At 32.4% G+C, this 20,907-nt stretch overlaps 2 protein-coding genes across 2 annotated transcripts; one reads left to right on the top strand and one right to left on the bottom strand.

Annotated features, from left to right (window-relative positions):
* Nucleotides 1-19: 19 nt before the first annotated feature.
* Nucleotides 20-9,023, top strand: LOC126891889 (aurora kinase A-B-like). The gene is made up of 2 exons (XM_050661229.1): nt 20-686; nt 8,370-9,023. The coding sequence occupies exons 1-2, from the start codon at nt 215-217 to the stop codon at nt 8,897-8,899; spliced, it is 1,002 nt and encodes a 333-aa protein (XP_050517186.1). The 5' UTR covers nt 20-214; the 3' UTR covers nt 8,900-9,023.
* Nucleotides 9,024-12,800: 3,777 nt separating this feature from the next.
* LOC126891887 (60S ribosomal protein L14) lies at nt 12,801-20,437 on the bottom strand. Its single transcript, XM_050661226.1, has 4 exons — nt 20,357-20,437; nt 20,069-20,170; nt 14,556-14,750; nt 12,801-13,047 (listed from the first exon to the last, which is right to left on the bottom strand). The coding sequence occupies exons 1-4, from the start codon at nt 20,357-20,359 to the stop codon at nt 12,838-12,840; spliced, it is 510 nt and encodes a 169-aa protein (XP_050517183.1). The 5' UTR covers nt 20,360-20,437; the 3' UTR covers nt 12,801-12,837.
* Between the last annotated feature and the right edge of the window lie 470 nt (nt 20,438-20,907).

The raw sequence follows: 20,907 nt of genomic DNA, 5'->3' as shown, positions 1-20,907 counted from the left end.
TCAAACCTGTCAAAATGTAACCGCGAAATGTCATTCATGTGACAGTGACAAAAGAAACGACCGTTGAAATTCAAACAAAAAACTGAAATTTTTTAACTACTTTGAAATATTTTGCTTTTTGCTACAAATAAAAATTTTAAGGGCAGACAGGGAGCTTTTTATAATTCGTTGAATGCATATTATATTGTTATTTTGTTATATTGTTAATTGAAGAATGGCTCATAAACCAACTTTAAAGGAAGAACATGTTGTTTCAAATAAAGAAAATGATCCAAAAACTATAGTGCAGGGAAATACAAAACATTTTGATGGCCAGAAACATAAAAAGCCTATGAAAGAAAATGTACAGGATAAGGATACTAAAGTGGAAAATAATGGTAAACAAAACTCAGATGGAGCGACTAGGCAAGAAAAACAAAAGTGGACCTTAGGAGATTTCGATATTGGTAAACCTTTAGGAAAGGGAAAATTTGGGAATGTGTATTTAGCTCGTGAGAAGAGATCGAAATTTTTAGTTGCTTTAAAAGTTCTTTTCAAATCTGCTATTAAAGAGTTTAATAATGAACATCAAGTGAGGAGGGAAATTGAAATTCAGAGCCATTTAAGGCATCCTAATATTTTAATAATGTATGGTTATTTCCATGATGAGACTAGAGTTTATCTAATTCTTGAATATGCACCTAATGGTAAGACTTGAATTCTTTTTACAGATTTTAATAATTTATAGTACAGTAAAACCTCCGTTAACTGAAACGGCTGACAGTTTCAATAATTCCGCTAATAAAAATTAAATTTTAATCGAAAAACGGTAACAATTCGATGTTAATTTGTCAACATTGCTTTCATACAACTAAAGAACGAAATTAAATAGACAATACATTACGAAATCACCTCATAGTATTTTTTAATCCTAACTTTGATCAAGAATACTATATAATTTGATACAAGAAGAATACACAAAACAATGTTATTTTTAACCAAAATTCTTGTTATCTGAAACGCCCTCTCCCCCAATTATTTCGGTTAACGGAGGTTTTACTGTAGTTACCAAAAATTTAGTATGTAACAAGAAGAGCAACTTTCTTTGATGTTCTTCATCATTATCATAATTGGCTCGACAATCCCCTGTGGATCTTGGGCTGCTTCCAGAGAAGTTGCCACTGCCGTTGATTCCTAGCAACTTCTCTCCTATCCCTCAGAATCGTAAGGTCTTCTTCCACAACGCTGATCCATCTTCTACACAGTCATCCTCTACTTCTACCCTCTATGTTTGAGAACTTCAATATCTTTGTGTACTCATTATCTGATGTCCTAGCAATGTGTCCAGCCCAGGGCCGTAAGTACGATGTTGGGGGCCCAGGTGGTCTGGGGAATTTACCCCTCAGCAGAGGGGGTCTGGAAAAATGTTTGATATTTAACCTCTTAAAAGCGCATTTTCCTTCCTGTGTGAACACCACACTCTCTTCTTTCTTTTTTTCTGCATGTCTATAGCAATAATTATAAAATTAGCAGCACTAATGATTACATCTTTGTCTGTATCTGACATTGTGGATGGATTATCAATAAATGCGTTCATTCGCTACAATGTAAATGTCTTACTTTGTACAGAACAAATAACCAAGCGAACATCTACGACTTCTTTCCTTCATTTTAATAGTTTAAGTGCCTTAAGCTACTGCAGTGTGAGCCAAACAAACTCAGTGAAGCTGGTCAGTGTACTGGTGGGACTGATCCTAATATATTTATTTTTAACTATTTAGATGGGAAATAAGCCACAATTAAATTGAAAAAATAATTTTATTAACGTTTTGAAGGCCAAATCGGGTTTCGTTATCAAAATACAGAATATAGTCACAATCATTTACAACGACACTGGCTACAACATACAATTGGATATAACAAACAAAATAGTAGGTCCCGTGAAATGACATATAAAAAAAGCATTTACATTGCTTATAACGAACAAATCGGTTAAAGCGAACATATTTCTTGGAACACTAGCAGTTGAAATATTGGTTACAGCATACATATCTGTACCTCGGAGAGATACAACATCCATTTTTTTTTCAATTATGACCTTTTTACACACTATATAATAAACAATTATAACAAATGCATGATTTAAATGACAATAGATTAGACAATGTCCTAAAATAATGTTGTTTCCATATTCCAATAAATAACTTTAGCAATAACACTTTCTGTTGAAAAAAGTTTAAAATTGCTTTCCTGTAAAGTTACGAAAATGGGCATTGTATTGTACTTCTCCGAGGTACCGATATTACCACGAAATGAAAAGGAAGGTTTTATTAATTTATGGTTATGATGGTATATCCGGGCAGAGTTCACTTGTAAGTCCTTTTTAGACACTAGACTTCCTAGTCCATTATCACAAGATTTTGTTTACATTATTACACCATTTGGCCCAAAAGGCCCAATGGTGTAATTGGGCCCATACAAAATAAATAGTGTATGTATGCCCATACTTTTATAATACAAAGATTTTGAGAACTCGTTATATTATGAGTATTGTTTATTGACTACCTGTACTAATTCCAATATCTTCATATTTATTATATGTATAGGTCATAGCACATTCAGCAAAAATAATAGACAGATTTAATAACCAACAGATTTAATAAATTAAATATACATATTGTGATCAAATGTAAAAATTATAATAGGAGGGTTGCCACAGGGCACCTTCTCCCTCATGTATTTAACATTCAAACTATTTGCTTATAGCTTCGATGAAGCAGATTGTAAATTAAAATATGTAATAAAAAAAAATAAAAAAAAAGGAATGGTATAATTCTTTATTAACATGTTCGGTGCCCATCTTAAACAAGCGGCACTTGGTTGTTATCACATACTTAAATCATTCATTTAGTAACAGTACTACTGACTTCACTTACGTGTCATCTGTACCTTTAATAAAACCTTCGTGAAGGTACTTGTGCGTCATGGGCACCGAACATGTTACAAACTTTAAAAAGTCTTCCAAATGGATTATAAAATTTCATTAGAATGTTTTCGATCTGATCAGATTATCATCAGTGACATTATTTTTAGTAGTTGAAACTAGCCCACTAGTTCTTAAAGCTTCAATGTTACATTTTTTTTTAAATGGTGATTAAATTTGTAAAACAACACTATACTAAAATCACAATAAAGATGCACTAGAAATAAACAAACCAAGAATCATTAAATGTTACGAGGAGCACTCTCGAATCATGATTTACAATGTATAAACTTTGGAAATCATGATTTGGAATTTATAATGTACAGTAGACCCACGATTATCTGAGCCCCTCGGTTAACCGAAGCAAAAGTCATAACTGGCGAGTTACAACTTTTAACTTTGGAGCAACATCGCCACCTCAAAAAGAGGAATGAAGCTTTCACAAAAATCAATCAAACACTTTTTAAAACAGTAACAATGATAAGGTAAATGTTTTTATCTTTTATAGACAGTACTGTATTAGTTTTGTAATTAAAATATCCACAGTTACTGTTATTTGCGTGTTTTTCTATCAATATAACCAATCTCAGTGCTTAACCGATTTTTTCCTTATCCGAGGTAGCCACAGTCCCAGTTACCTCGGATAATCGCGAGTCTACTGTATATAGTCTACTTCTGAAGGATATGAAGCATTCGAATATTTCAACGGGAAATAACCAGAAAATGAAGCACTGTTCGGGGAAAACTCATCAAGACTTTTTTTAAAGCGTTTAATTAAGCTTTATTTTTGTTTGATTTAAATGTTTCTAACATCAAAAATAAGCAAGTTACGCTCAAAATAAAGTTGCTCCCTTTTTTAGTAAAAAAAATCCTGAAAATCAACCTCTATAATTAGCATCTCAAATGAAATTAATTGTTACTACTTTAATGAAATTATTATTACCTTAGGTACGTATGTATTGTTTATATGATCTGTAAATTTTATAGTTTAAATGGCTTGAACAAGTTACTAATCACGAGTGTATGCAAACTTTGAACAGCCATAGGTATCTTAACCAATTTTTGCCTTACAGAAAATGAAAAAATCCAAAATATTCACAAAAGCAAAACTTACATTTTTTTACTCTTCGAGATTTCATTTGTCATTAATACCTTGTAAGTTATTTTGGAAAAATGTATTTTTTCAGAATTAAAAAAAATTTTTTTTTTGAAAACAAATTTATTTTTTAAATTAGCTCTGTGAAACCAGTGAAACTTACAAATCATATAGGTAAATTTCATTTGAGATTCTAATTAGGAGGTTATATCACAATTTTTTTTACCAAAGAAAGGGACCAACTTTATTTTGAGTGTAGCTTGCTTAGTTTTGATGCTAGAAACTTTTATAAAAACAAAAATAAAGCTTTTTTAAACACTTTAAAAAAGTTTTGATGAGTTTTCCCTGAATATTGCTTCATTTTTTTTTCATTGAAATATTCGATTTGGATGTTGTTCTGAAACTATTTCCTTGCGGCATTTTTATAATCAACTATTCTGTATATTTTGTATAGTTAAATTGTGGCTTATTTCCCATTTAGAAAAGTTGATTAGATTTGGAATTCGACAAATAAGAACCTATTTTTCATGAGCTACCTCTCTGCTTCTACTTGGTCTAGAGTCTAGAGGCTTCATACATGCACTGTTTTTCGGTTTTTTTTTAATAAAGATACATTTTTTCGATAAGATAAATTGAATCAATATTTTTGGGTTATTTGCGAAAAACCATCTGAAAACATAGTTTTTTAGTGAAAAATCACTATTTTCACTCACAAGTAACTTAAAAAGTATTAACTTGTGAAAAAACTCATAGAACAAAAGTAATAAAAATAGAATTAGTTAGTTCCATCCCCAGACTTATTTTGAACATGTTTTTTACCCCCGAGAAGGGGTGGTTTTCTCCCCCCAAGTAAATGCAACCGTGGGCTCAATTCCAAAACATATTGGGTAAGACGAACCTAAATCAAGGCCTATTTCTTCTTTTGTTCATTTAAAGCCATCTTCCTGCCATTATTTGTCCACATACTTCTCATATTTAGCCCAGTAAATGAACAGGAAATACGGCGATACCGTGTAATTTTAAGGGGCAGCACCGAATTGCATGAAAATTAGGATTTAGGCTCTACTGACCCTCCACTTTGAATTTGTGTCGTTGGTTGCTTTTTATTTTTTAGGGGAGGAAACAACCCCTATTATAAAAAAAATCGTATAATTGTAAATTAAAGCGGGTAATTGATTCAAATCATATTTTAATAAAATGAATGAATGTCAATTAAAATGAAATAACATAGTTTAAGATTTTATCACAGTTTAACCCTTAAATTTCACCCCCTAGAATAGTTACAATTCAAACAATGTAATTGAATACCATGTCGTTACTGATTTGCATTCAAATTTGGATTTAGGTTATACTTACCTTTTATTTCAAAATTTGAATACTGCCGTTAGTTGATTTTAATTTTTTAGGGGTGAAAACTACCCCTATGATAAAAAAATCATATAATTGTAAATTCAAGCAATTTGGAATTATCTAATTATACGGTCACATTAAACTTAGATTCCTTTACTGATTAAATTTTGTGCCACATAATTTCTACCGTTATAAAAATTACCCCTTTCGAAGAAATTCGAATAGTTGCATTGTGTATACAGTGTGGGCCAAAGAAAACAGTCCACCTCGATATTTGGCAGTATTTATTAGATTTTAACGAAATGACGAAACAGGTTGATTTTTGATCTAATGGGGACACATTTTTACGGTACATACATCTGTCATTTGTCAACCCCCTCCCTTCCACTTCCCCCACCCCTTATCTTTAAATAGGGAATAGGACTCGTGTGGTAGCGCATTTGAAAGGTTATTCAACTCTCCATTCAGTAATGTTAACATTAACATAATTACGGAGTTCAATTGCTTGAATTATACATTATAAATTCGATGACTAAAATGATAATGCCAATATTTATGAGTTGCGTTGCTTCGACAACTTTATTGGAAGATAGTCCGTTCTTCTGTAAATCAACTTTAACTTTTGTAGTAAAAATTGTAGTATTGATCAAAATTCTCGTGTTAGTGATCTCATAATAAGTCACGAGGGAAAAACCAGGAAAATAAACCTTATTATACTAACCCGACATGGTAAGTATTTGGCCTTACATTTAGTTTACTCTCAAAATTCACTACAAACTCTGATTTTGTATGTAAGTTATTTTAAAATATAAATGTATCCTAGATGTGTTATGGACTTACAACGAAATGACAAAAACTATAGATAAATATCTTTTAAACTATCTCATATAATAGTACAAAATCCTTTATTTTAAGAGAAAAGACATCAAGGAGAATCCAAAAATGCACAAATATAGAGTATTCCATTTAAAAAAACATAGGTTTGTGTCACCCTGTCAATACGAGTGGCCCTGTATATTTGAAAATGTATTTAGGGTATGGTCCTATCTGTGCCCCAACTTTATCTAAATAACTTTTTTCGTATCTCTTACTACAAACGAGTAATTGGACTTCCTCGCACTAATGCCCCATCCTGTATGTGGTTGTTTTTTTTCTCATAACTAAGTTACTTTTTAAGCTATAAAGTGCTAAAAAAAAACCAATTTGTAGGTTTTTCTAAGGGCAATAAGAGTACTTAAATATATTTTTTTAATCCCTTATTTTTTAAAAGAGTTTGAGTTAAAAGGGCTTGAACGAGTTACTAATCACCAGTGTATGCAAATTTTGAACAGCCATATCTTACCCAATTTTTATCTTACATAAAATTAAAAAAAAAACGGAGTATTTATGCGAGTAAAAACTATATTTTTTTACTGTTTGAGATTTTTCGTCACACTAATACTTTTGAAGTTATTTTGAAAAGAGTGTAATTTTTCCAAGATTAAAAAAAAAGTTTTTTTAATATAAAACCAAATTTTTCCAAAAATAAGCACTTCAAACCGGTCAAACTTACAGATCATATTAGCAATACATATATAAAGTAGATGGTAAAGCAGTAACGATTAATTTCATCTGGCATGTTAAATAGGGGGAGATTTTCACGACTTATTATATATAAAAAAAACGGGCAAACTTTATTTTGAGCGTAACTCACATAATTTTGATGCTACAAACTTTTATGAAAAATAAAAATAAATATATTTTTAGACGCTTTAAAAGAGTATTTATGAGTTTTCTGCGAAAAGTGCTTCATTTTTTGGTTACTTCAGCTTGAAACATTCGATTCGGAATTTTATGAGTAAGAACATATTTTTCATGATATACAACTTTGCTTCTTCTGGGTTTATAGTCGCAAGTGAATACACCATTTTGTTCCTTTTTTTACAGGCTAAATTTTTTCTAAGAATATTTTTTTCGATAAAAGTACTTACTTTTTTAGTTATTTGCGAAACACTGCCAGAAAACGTGTTTTTTTTTGTTGAAAAATGCACATTTTCATTCGCAAATAACTCGAAAAGTATTAAAGCAGTTAAAAAACCTTATAGAATAAAAATTGCTTAGAATTAGTCAATTTATCCATTTTCAGACTTATTTTAAACATATGTTTTTTCACCCCCGAGAAGGGGTAAATTTCACCCCCCAAGTAAAAGCAACCAACGGCACAATTTCAACTTTGAAATATAGGGTAAGTAGAACCTAAATCCAAATTTTCAAGCAAATCCGTCTTGCCCCTGAAAATTACACGCCAAACCGGTCATTTACTGGGCTAATTCTGCTTGACTCATTATTTTCTCTGCAAGCAGCAATCTTCCCCTTCTTTTGTCCTCCTCTCCCATATATTTTTGTATATTTTCTATTTCTTCTTGGTCATTCATGTCCCTTTTCTCCATTATGAGGATCTTTTGATTTTTATTTGTAGTTTATTATTGTCATCTAAAGAGTCTTTGACTTGTACGGCTCTTATCGCAATCTTAGTTTCAATTTTGGTTTTCATATGCTCCTTTGTCATGTTGAGGAGCTCCAACGATTTCTTTAGAACCTCTTACACCGCCTTTACTAACGCATCTAATTCTTTGCTTTCTCTCCTCTTGTCTACGGCTTTAGCCTCCCCTGAGTTGTCCACATTCTTTCTCTATTCCTCCTCGGTCCCTGACTTTTTTTCTGATTCTCCTGTTTTCTCCCTCACTATCAGTCCTCGTAGGTGATCTACCTATGGAATCTCTCTTTTCCAAGATCTCAGATTCTGTCAGTTCTTCAAGCTCTTTCCACTCCATGTCCTCGTGCATTTCTTCATCGTTTTCCTTTTGTTGTTTTATTAGTCAGTTATTTTTTTGCAAAATTGTTGCATATTTACGCCAATTTTGTACATATTAGATTACATAGTAATATATTAAATTTATTAAAGGCTTACTTTTGTTTTAGGAGCACTTTATTCAAAATTATCAGCAAGTCCAAACAAAAGATTCTCAGAGGCTGATTCTGCTGCATATATAGAACAAATTGCAGACGCATTAAGGTACTGCCACACCAAAAAAGTTATACACAGGGATATAAAACCCGAAAATCTCCTTCTTGGTGCCAAAGGGGAAATAAAAATAGCAGATTTTGGTTGGTCAGTACACGCTCCATCTTCAAGAAGATCAACTCTATGCGGCACCTTAGATTATTTATCTCCTGAAATGGTAACAGGCAAAACACATAACGAAAAAGTAGATCTATGGAGTCTTGGGGTGCTGTGTTATGAATTTCTGACTGGCCGACCACCTTTTGAGTCCAAAAGTTATGACGATACATACAGAAGGATAAGCAGGGCCCAATTTACAATACCACCTTATGTATCAGCAGAAGCCGGTGATCTTATTAAGAAATTATTGGTTGTGAAACCAGAACTGAGGCTTGAATTGGGCCATGTACTAAACCATCCATGGATCTTGAAGTACAAAACAAAATAGGGCAAAATTTGTGATGTTTTTATATAAAATGTACTGACTTCTATATACTATCTGGTATAGGTAAAAGATTTATTTATAAAATTATGTTTTTTTTAATAAAAATTGAGAAAAAAGGTTGCGAGGACAGCATATTTTAATTTGAGTGAAATATTTTCCTGTCCTGTTATTGAAAAGTAGATCTGTATAGATTTGAGCTACTGTATACTGTATTACAAATTAATTACTAACTAAAAGACTCTCATTTGAATCCAAAACTAATTGTGACACTCATAGGCGTAACCAGGATGATCCTAAGGGGGGGTTACAACTACTGGAAAGGGGCGGGGGGTTACAACTACTGAAAGGTGTCTGAGGGGTATGGTGTTAAGCGTATAGAGCTCAAAGTCCATCCCAATGGGGGGGGGGGGGGGTTATACCCTCCCTGGTTACGCCTATGGTGACACTAAGAATAAGAACCCAGTTAAAAATACCATCTTACACGTTTGTTGATCTCATTATGCCAAATCAGAACTGAGGCCGGACCTGAGCCGTTTAGTACAGTAAATTGGGCGAATAGAAACAGTTTTTTGTCTTTTGATTACAACAGCTACTCTATTTTATTTTACCTCACAAATATATTGTACAGGGTTATTCACTATATTTTGACCCCCCTGTAAACTCCTTTATTTAGAGAATTAGAAACAAATGTAAAATACAAAAGTTATTCGATTTTTAAAATATGATTTTTTGACATATACTAGTGACGTCATCTATCTGGGCGTGATGACGTAATCGACTATTTTTTTTAAATAAGGTGTGCTAGCTCATTTGAAAGGTAATTTAATTCTCTATTCAGTAATATAAACATTAAGATATTTATTTATACAGGGTGTCCAAAAATGTTTTTTTGAATTAAATTAATTGACACAAAAAAAAGAATGTATGTAATTTATTTAATTCAAAATACATTCTACTGCTGTCAGAAAACAGAAATAAATGTTTATTGAACAAATAAACATTACTTTTCACTTAAATTCAATGTTCAATCTGCCTCTGTCAATTAATTTAATTAAACAATTTTTTTTGGACACCCTGTATAATTAATCATGTTAATATTTATATTGAATAGGGAATTGAATAACCTTTCAAATGAGCTAGTAACTTTTGTATTTTACATTTTTTTCTAATTCTGTAAATAAAGCAGTTTACAGGGGGTCACAATATAGTGAATAACCCTGTACATATATTAATAGGCAAGGCTTCTACAGCTGGCACCATTTCTTGCATCCTAATTTCCAGCGTTTCCTGTCAAAGTTATGTTCAGTTTTTAAATTCCTGACAGTCATTGCATCTTCGCCATTTCTCCAGGACCGTCTGGTCTACCTTGTTTTCTTTTTTGTTGGTCATCTATTTTCAAACAGTCTCCACAGGTGCCCATACCAGTTTAATCTTTTGTCTTCAATTGTGTGTATTTTTCCTAGATCAATTTCCATTTCTTTCGGAAGATCTTTGTTCCTCACCCAATAGTCTAGTAAGCCACCAACATCGTCTCCAATAATTGATTTCCATGGTCTTAATGTTTTAACTATTTCCCACAGTTCAGCGTCATTCAACCCAATACTTTCTATAATTTTTTATAGTATTTTTACTACAAAAGCGATATTACGTACAGTCCGTCTAATTTACTTACCGTTGCACGTCATTATTTACGTTAGAGATCTAAGTTGACATTGTTGTCCAATTACAAAAAATTCTTGAATTCATTTTAAATCAAATACATCACACAATTTTTGCGGAAGTGGATTATACAGCAAAACAAATTAATATTCAATGTAAATAAATAAAAACTTTAGAAATAGAAAACAAGAATTAAGTTATAATCTTACGTTAAAGTACATAATAAAAACAGTAAATATAATGAAACAAATACTTATAGTAAAGAATATAAACAAATATGAAGTGTCATCACCGCAACTGTCAAAAAATGTTACCAATTTATGCCAAAATATCTCCTTCGTTCGATTATAGTTAGTGTATTCCGAACAGATGTGCTTCATAAAAACGCTTTATAATCCATTTATACAAATTAAATGAAACATATTATTGTGTATTTTTTTAAGTTAACATTAATAGAAATCCTTAAATATTATTTCTAATAAAATATGCCTAGTGGCTGTAACGCCAGTGTACTCGGCAAAGTGATTCTAAAAAAGAACACACCTACCGCCTAAATATTTCGTGTTGGTATCATGTGACGTCTCGGGCTATGACGTGCAACGGTAAGTAAATTAGATGGAGTATAGGTCAAAATTTTTGACGTAAGAGAACTGTCAAAACATTAGAATGCGACTTTTCATTATTGCCATGTTTATAATAAACATGGCAATAATGACAAGTCACATTCTAATGTTTTGACAGTTCTCTTACGTCAAAAATTTTGACCTACGTAATATCGCTTTTGTAGTAAAAATACTATATAAAAGCTTTTATTATTTCACAATAAGTCTGTGTAACTGTTGCTTAGCCAATCCCGGAATGTATTTTTTCGTTACTCCGTTTTTGATATTATTTGGACTGTTATTTAAAGGTTTCAGTTGATTTTATAGTTCCCTTTTTAATTTGTGGGTTTGTCTTCTGCAACTCGTTTTGTATATTAATTGTGAGGCACCACTTGAGCTTTATTAACCCATTCACTGGTACATGTTGCTGTAAGACCTGCCTAGAGGCAGGGCCGCCCCCTCACAAGTGTGCGGCGCCACTAGAGTCGTTACAAAAATTTTACGAAACGATTTTAAAAAAATGCGTTTTTTTGGGCCCCACCACGTCCAAGAGGCGGCATTTTTAATGCATGACGGTCCTGCCATCCATCATTCATATTAATCTACCGAGAAAAAAATCCTAAATGCGAGAAAAAAAATCCGAAACGAACAAACTTTTTAGAAGTCCCGATATGTATGCTATACACTCGTCAACTTATGTCTACCTTGAACTAGCGCTAGACAATTACAGCGACAATGTGCATGTGCAGTGAAAGGGTTAAGAGATTTTAATAACATTTTTGCAGTCTGCCTTCTGTATTGTTGGACCTTTCTTGGAATATGGATGCTGGTTTGGCCTGGAATATATGCTAGGCATGCTATTGGGTTCTTTGAAATTTGGTTTTTCTTGAATATTAAGCTATAACTTTTCGAGGTGCGGGGGTTAGGACTTAAGTTCCCCATGAATCTAGATCTTGGAGCAATCATGGATATTTCTGTTAGAAGCTGTGGTGGTTGTGACATTACTCGAAGGGATGTTCCTGACTTATGAGAAAGTCCAATGGTTCTCGGAAATTTTTGATTTAGTGGGATTCATTTTAATTCAATCAAATTGTAGTTATACCAGCATTTATAACTTGATTATAGAGGGTGTAACAAAAATACAGGTCATCAATTTATTCACATATTCTGGGACCAAAAATTTGATTGAACCTAACTTACCATAGTACAAATAAAAAAGTTACAGCCCTTTGAAGTTACTTAATGAAAATCAATTTTTCCCAATATATCGAAAACTGTCGAAAAGAGCTTTTTTATTGAAAATGGACATTATTATGTTATATAGGTTATTATCGACCCAGTTGTTATTTATATAAAAAAAATATTTTGTTAACATCTAAAAATCACCTTTTCTTGTGCATACTAACAAGTCCAATATCCTAACAGTTTTGGACCCTTGAATATTGTAAAAAAAAAACACCCTATAGTTTAATTTCTTCTACATTTTCGTAAAACTAAAAGGTCATTAAGAGTTCTATAAAAAGTGAATGAAGTCATTAAGAGTTCTATAAAAAGTGAATGAAGAAAAGTATCACAATGAGTATCACAAGTATTTGAAAGTGAATAATAGTTAATGATGGTATATTAAAAACAAACACAGAACAGTTTTTTAAACAAATATATTGTCATTTAATCTAAAAATTATTTCTTCTTGGATGCAGGCTTTTCTTTCTTCGCCTTCTTGCTTGGTTTAGGTTTGTCACCTCCTTTAGCCATCTTCTTTTTACCATAGAGGAAACCGTTTCTTGATGCGGCCTTCCTTAAAGAAAGGAAAGTAGCTGTACGGATGTGGTTTCTTCGTGAACGAGCCCTACGAAGTTTGAACCGGTCAAGATCTGTAAGTTGTGATCTCTGAAAAAAACACAAACAATATTAATAACATAATCTTAAAGTCTTTTTAAGATAAGTTTTATTTGAGAGTTCTCAGAAAAAAATTTGGCTTCAGATATGTGTCAGCCGGCAATTCCTATCAAAAATTAGGATCATCATGTATATTTATTTTACGTGCACTTTTTGTGAAAATTTTAAAAATATAAATTAATCTCTAGACAAACATTACCAAATAAAAATTGTGTAATGAGCACATCAATCCTTTTTGGTAGTCTTTGAAATGCACAAAATATTAAATAAAACAGCCCTGTCAAATATGATATAATAAAATGAGTTACTTTACAAATTACTATCTGCTATTAACTATTAAAATTTTTTCGTAAGTACTTTTTTTGGTAACTTATATCAAGTTTATTTACATTATTGTATGGTGTTGCCTTAATGAAAATTTTATATACATTTGACAGCAAAAAATTGTTAACCCTTGTAAAGCGGTGCTTAGATTCTTAAGTAGATGACGGTGCCGGGTGCATTTGCACCCCATCCGTATATCCATTGCTTTTCATATGTGAACGTCGGGGAAATTGATTTGAAAGATAAATAGGACTTGCTTATTAAACTATAAAACATAATTTAACAAAGTACTCATTTCTTCTTAAAAAAAAAAATATTTTTTTCTGCGACATAAGCAACACTGACCTTGTCCCGTAGCTCCAGGTGGAACATAAGAAACATCCAATTCAGGATATGAAATTTTCATCATATTATGCACCCTAGTCATTTTTCCAAAAAACACTTAAATGCAAAGAGTTTTAAGTGCTGTAATGGGTGGAGTGCATTTAGAATTGAATTTAATGCAAATAAAAAAATGGACAAAAATAAAAATTATTAAAAAGATAGGTGAGAAAAACGAGGTCTGGGGTGCAGCTGCACCCCTCACCTCATTACGAAGGTTAAATTAGTAATTATTTTTTTTATCATCCTTTAATAACATGCTCATTATTCACTATTTTTGAAAAAATAACACCCATTACTTTACCCGTGAGTAAAGTTCATTACTCATGAGTTTAAGTAATAAACTGATGCATGCCTAGTGACAGATAGTAAGGTCGAAACAGACTGTCATTGCAATACATGAGCTTGTTTGCTATTACTTTGCAATGTTTGAATTTGATTCTCTAACAGAAATACACCTATTTTACTTACATTTATTGTAACAATATTATATGCCTCCTAATACTAGGCAACCAATTATCCAGCTGCATACTATTGGTGAACTACATTTGTTTTTGTAGATTTTAATTGAAAGTACAAGTTGATAATTACATTTTTCTACTAATAAAAATAGAAGGTTGTAGAAAAAGTATAGTGTTCTACATGCATGTAATGGCTATTACTCACTCTGATGAATTACTACACTCACCTTAGGCTCATATCTCAAACTTCATCATCGTGAGTAGTGGCAATCATTAACTGCTCGTTGAATGATATACTATTGTAGTAATAATAGTTTACAGAATAAATATTACCTTTTCCTTGGCTGCTACTTTTTTGGCCCAGACGGATTCATTCCATTTTTCATCAATCTTAGCATCAGTCCATGCTTTTCTTACAACACGAGTTGGAGCTGAAAATGGATACCTAATGCGGAACTTTGTTAAATGCAATTCATTTAACCTAAGCTGTCCTCTGGGTACATTGCTATTGGGGCCATCAACTAAAACCTACAAAGCATAAGAGCATTACATGTCTGGACTAGATCTTTAGTATATTTTAATTAAAAAATAGTAATTTCAGTATATTATTTAGCTTCAGATATGTATCAGTCGGCAATTCCTATCAATGATTGGGATCATCATAAATAACTCATACTTTTTATAATGAACACTTTAGCTACGTTACGAAACAAATAGACCTCGTAACTCACTCAACGTAAGTTTATAATTATCTCTAAAAGCAGCGAAGGTGTCTTAATTAAATGAATTAATATTACGAACTCACAATGGAAAGTGATATCTAAAAAAGTTATATTAGCCTGTAATTTTTATTCCGAATGAATTGATTAAGAGGCTACAGTAGCGAGCAACAGGTAGCAGCAAACGCGTTCCAATATTGCGGCTCTAATTTTGAATATTTTGTCGAGATATTTGGCACACATATTCGTAATATAATAAAGAATGGCGGTACAGAGCCCAATTTTAGAAATATGTTAGTACGTGGAAATTACTCTATAACTAAATAAAATATTGAAAAAAGGAGCCTGTACCGCCATTAAGAAGAAAAAAATAATAAATTTTCTTCAAATAAACTTTTTTGTCGCATGCCTAGATTTTGTGTAATCTTGGAACTACTAAAATTTTTTATTTCTAACAAGAAATCGAACATATTATAACTAAATAATTATTAGGCAACATAGAGAAATTATCAGTGTCATTTTGACAAACCTGCGTCAGATTTTCTCTAATTTGTTCTGTCATCTTTATTGATATCAGTCCAGTGCAGTAGTGTGTTAATTTAAGAATTCGTTATAGTTGTTTCATAGGAAATAGTGTTTATTGATAGTTATTTATTATATTTTTGTTGTTGTTGTATAAGTTGTTGGCCTGTTTGAAATAATAGATTGTTGTTAATTGTGTTTTAGTTCAGTTCTATGTAGGTAGGTAAGTATATTTTACGTAAAAACATTTCGAATTCAAATGCGAGTATAAAGATTTAGGAGGATATTTTATTTTTAACATATTATCAATAGTTTAACGAAATGAGAAAAGTTAATCAAACGACAAATAAAGCTAATAATTCCAAGAAAAAGTCCATTAAAAGCCGTGCCAAAATTATGAGAACATCGAAATTTGAGCCACCACAAATTTTAACAATGTAAGTACCTATGAGAAGCAATCTACTGTTGTTCAACATAAAAAAAAGTGTGAAAAGTTGTTTCCCATGAAAATGAAATTCGTAATAAATCTATGTTTAGGTACAGAAATCCTGACTACAGTACAAATGCCAATTTTTTTTAGGTAGATATTCATAGTCCTGTCGCCAAGGGGGTACAACGGCCTCCTTTATTCAGATGGTCTTACCCAAGATTTTTTCATGTATCTTGACCCGTAGAACACGAATTTGTTGGGTAACAGTTGATCCGGATGTCGATAAGATTGTTATAAACAAATAACTTGAGGAATTACATAACAGCGATTTCTCGCAAAACAAAACATTTTTTTTGTATTTTTTGGGTCATTCTAAGCAAAAACTGTTCTGACAAGTTTTTTCGTAGGATGCATAGTTTTCGAGATAAACGCGGTTGAACTTAAAATCGAAAAATTGCAATTTTTGAACCCGAAAAAATTTATTTTTGCTAAAGGTGATACAGTAGCGATCAACAGGTAGCAAAAACGCGTTCCAAGATTGCGGCTGTAATTTTGAATATTTTTTCGAGATATTTGGCACACGTATTCGTAATAAAATAAAGAATGGCGGTACAGGGCCCAATTTGAAAAATATATTAATATGTGGAAATTACTCTGTAATTAAATACAATATTAAAAAAACGAGCCTGTACCGCCATTAAGAAGAACAAAAAAATACAATTTCTTCAAATAAACTTTTTTATCCGATGCCTAGATTTTGTGTAATTTTGGAACTACTAAAATTTTTTATTTCATTAGTAGTTCCAAAATGACACAAAATCTAGGCATCGGATAAAAAAATTGAAGAAAATGTATTTTTATAAAAAGTGCAGGAGCTAACAATGCCGAGGAAGATCTATCAGGCTGCATCTCACTTCCCGCCTGTCCAGCACGGTAAAATTCCAACAAAGCTTAGTTCCGAATACTCAGATTACGAGTAGAACTAATCAATATAATAAATAATCATTCCATGAAGTACGACTTAACCTGGTAGATTTCCCTCGGCCTTCTTAGCTCCGGCAATTCGTTGGCTTGCAAATTTTAGAAGCCACAAGCCACGATTGGTTTAACCAGAAGACTAGTTCTAAGTTTTATTTTATTTTTGATATTGTTAATATTAGAAGTAAAACTTTCGTTCGTCTTTAGCAGATACCGCCACGGCATTCATGCCATCATTTCGTTGTGAACCGATAACGGTAGCCCGAATTTTAGTAGTTCAAAGAGAATGAAATATGCACCTCTGATGGGACCCTAAGAAGGGTTAAAGGGTGTTCTAGAGTGCCTTTGGCGCTCTATGAACTAAATAAAATAAGACTGCTCTCGTTTCGCTTCACAATGAAATTATTATTTATTATTATTTTTTCGTACAAATACCTATGTTAACATAAAATTTTCACCCATTTGGGTTTATTTTTATAAATATTTATTTACTAATAACAAAATTGTTTTCGGTTACTTCCATTTAGCACGCCTATGAGTTAAATTGTCAATAATATTAATCTTACATAATGTCAAAGATTACCAATGTTGCCAAAGTTTATGATACTATCTCCCGAAGTTATATTTTATTGCTACCTGTTGATCGCTACTGTTTACTCTTAATGTGTAAACAATCATTTTTTTAATGTCATACAGTAATGGAATGGTAGTACAACACTACATATCAAAGATAATATACATGGATTATAGAACTTCAATGCGGCACCTAATGTTGGGATGTGTTATGTGAAATAACAGGATTCATGATGGATGACGAAGATACAAATAGAAGAACAAATGGAGAACAACTGGGAAATCATAAAGCAAATAATGAACAAAGCAGCAAAAGAATGTAATAAACAAGAGATTAAAAAGGGGAAGGAGTGGTTCGACACAGAATGCCAAAAAGAAATAGAACTAAGGAAATCATTAACACATTCGCGGACACGCTGTCATTTTATACACGTAATCTTGTGGAGTAAATGACTTCATATGCAGTCATGACCGCGAATGTGTTAAGGATGGAAATGATCAAGAAAGAAACAACAGAGACGCAGAATAGATATATAGAGCAAAGACGAAAAGTAAACAGGTTGTTGAGAGAAAAGAAGAGAAAACACTTAGATAATAAGCTAAAAGAAATAGAAGAGAACTACAGAAATAAAAAACCTGTACCAAGGTCCCAAAAACATGGAAAGATGATACCAGCAAAAACCCATATTCGTTAAAAACAAAGCAGGGGATAATATAAGCAGAGAAGCAGAAATAGTAGAGATGGAAAGAGTATTTTAACAAATTACTAAATGGCAAGAATAAGCCAAACCAAAGTGAATCCATGGAAGCAGAGACAGAAAACGAACAGTTAGAAGACATAGAACATAGTTCACCCAGCAAAGAACAAATCGACGAAATCATTAAAAAACTTAAAAACAACAATTGCCCTGGAAGCGATAATATAACAGCAGAGATGATGAAATATGGTGGAAAATTGCTGAATGATTGGATACACAAAATCATAAAAGATATATGGTTAAAGGAACGAATACCAGAAGACTGGAAGGAAGCAATTATCTGCCCATTACATAAAAAAGGAGACAAAACCGAATGCAGTAATTACAGAGGAATAGCATTACTAAATACTGTATACAAAATACTATCAAAATCCATAAAAGGTAAACTTGAAAAAGAAGCGGAAAATATAATAGGCGAATATCAGTGTGGATTTAGAAGAGGGAGAAGCACAACAGACCAAGTATTCATAATCAGAGAATTACAAGCAGAAAGCTATGAACACAGCCTACCAACGATAGCGCTATTCATCGACTTCCAACAAGCATACGATAGAATAAAGAGAATGAAATTAAAAGAGGCGCTTGAGGAATTGGGAGTTAGCAGAAAGTTGCAAACAGTGTCAAAATAAACAATCATCAGAAAAAATTATAGTAAATGAAGGATTAAGGCAGGGTGATCCTTTGTCATCATTACTCTTCAACTTATTCCTAGAAAAAATAATGCGAGAAGCGAAAATCAATAGAGGACTCATATATCAAAGAAGACACCAAGTTTTGGCGTTTGTGGATGATGTGGTGTTACTGGCAAGAGGAAAGAAAGAGCTACAGGAGATGGTACAGAGAATAGTAAAAGCAGCAAAGAAAATGGGACTGTATATAAATGCAACTAAAACAAAATGTATGGAGTGGACAGATGGTCAGTTCAGGAATGGACAAAAGTTTAAAGTAGAAGTAGAAAAAGGAACATCATACGAATTCAAAATGGTAGAAAGATTTACATACGTAGGAGCAATAATAGCATGTAAACCTGTCATTAAAGAAGAAATACAAGCTAGAATAATGGCAGGCAATAGAAGTGTACTTAATGTAATGTTGAAAAGCAAGTTTCTATCAAGAAGGGCAAAAATACAGTTTACAAGACAACTATACAACCAATAGTAACATACTGCAGCGAGACATAGACAATGACAAAAAATGAACAAAATTTACTGGAGATCTGAGAAAGGAAAATCCTGAGGAAGATATTTGGAGGAAAAATAAGGGACAGTTTATGGATAAGAAGATCAAATGATGAGTTAAAGCAATTTACTTGTATTAAACTGTGTTCAATCTACAGTGAGACAGTTGAGACTACAAATCGCAAGTGGAGGGCTAGCCTTAGCAATTAGAATACAAAATAACTAGCAGATAAAACTGTTTATTGAAAGTTTAACATCACACCTGCTCATATGTTAATTCAAAAATAGGGTCCTTTAGATGTAAAGTGTGGAATCAAAGCGTAGTGCATAGTCTACAGAGAAATGTGTTAATTCAAAAAATACAATCCTTTAGATCTAAGTGTTGAGTCAAAGCATTGTGCATAGTCTACACCTACAGAGAAATACATCTGTGCACTCTTGGACAATAGCAGTTCCATTATTGGTTTGAATTTGAATTATAAAAAAAAAGAACCCAAGTTCAAACTAATTTGCTATTAGTCACATGCACGTAAAATTAAAAAAAAAAGAAATTACTTAACACAAACGATTCAAATAACCATTATGAGATCTTAATAAAATATCAACTGAGTTTTAAACATACACATGTGAGAACTTTAACAATGAACATGCTAGATCCTAACCTACACACAAAAATATAAAAACTTACCCTTGTCTGGTCGATTACGTCTACAATACTAACAAGTTTGCCCTTATGTGGGCCTTCCGATACAACGGCCACGCGGCCGGTTTCTACAAACCTTTGGAAAGGCTGAAATAGAAAAATGTTTTGTTACATACTTGTATTTTAAGTTTGTGTAAACGTATAAGCTTATAATTGACATCGTCCAAATGATTTTTATGTAAAAATTAACTAGAACTTATTTTAATAAAGTACTTGAATTAAATACTACCGATTCGTAAATAAAAAAATAAAATATTTGAGATAGAACCTCACCATGCTTTACACTAAATGAAAAAGGAAGATGGAGATCACTTACCGGATACAGTTGTTTTGACGTGTACAGTAGTTGCGTGTCAAAGTTGAGGTTTCCGGGCTGTGTTAAGATTTTGTGGATGTGTAAAATAATCGAGGCCAACGAAAAATAAACTCATGTCAGTAGACGAGACGTTAATTCGCACACTTGATCCAACGTTGCCAATTATACGGGTAACAGCCAATGCGCGGTAAATTTAAAAAAGACGATGCATTGTTCCAGCACACAATCATAATAGGTTCGTTCCAAGACGACACATTTGTACGATCCCTTGAACGGCCACGAAATCGATTGGACTGTTTTAATGCGCAGAATCGCCCTTGAACGGTTTTCTTTCGATCCCGAACCGATTACCGGTACGTAACCCTCTTGGAACGGATTTGTGTACCATTTCAATGCATTTCAAGTTCGAGTTGCGCCTGAGCCATTTTCAGTACGATTACCACAGTACCACTAGTAGTTTGCTAGATGGTTAGAAATTATCATTTCTAACATGTTCATTAAACATCAC

This window comes from Diabrotica virgifera, chromosome 9 (genome assembly GCF_917563875.1).
Source record: "Diabrotica virgifera virgifera chromosome 9, PGI_DIABVI_V3a".
Classification (NCBI taxonomy): Eukaryota; Metazoa; Arthropoda; class Insecta; order Coleoptera; family Chrysomelidae; genus Diabrotica; species Diabrotica virgifera.
Note: the sequence above shows the minus strand (reverse complement) of the source record. Positions and strands in the feature narration are given on the sequence as shown.

What these genes read in the sequence shown, in the direction of transcription:
- LOC126891889 (XM_050661229.1), top strand. Translation starts at nt 215, where the DNA reads ATGGCTCATAAACCAACTTTAAAGGAAGAACATGTTGTTTCAAATAAA. An exon ending in TCTTGAATATGCACCTAATG is followed by an intron (nt 687 to 8,369) that starts GTAAGACTTGAA and finishes CTTTTGTTTTAG; the next exon opens with GAGCACTTTATTCAAAATTA.
- LOC126891887 (XM_050661226.1), bottom strand. An exon ending in ACGTAATCGACCAGACAAGG is followed by an intron (nt 14,751 to 20,068) that starts GTAAGTTTTTAT and finishes TATGCTTTGTAG; the next exon opens with GTTTTAGTTGATGGCCCCAA. An exon ending in AAGTAGCAGCCAAGGAAAAG is followed by an intron (nt 13,048 to 14,555) that starts GTAATATTTATT and finishes TGTTTTTTTCAG; the next exon opens with AGATCACAACTTACAGATCT.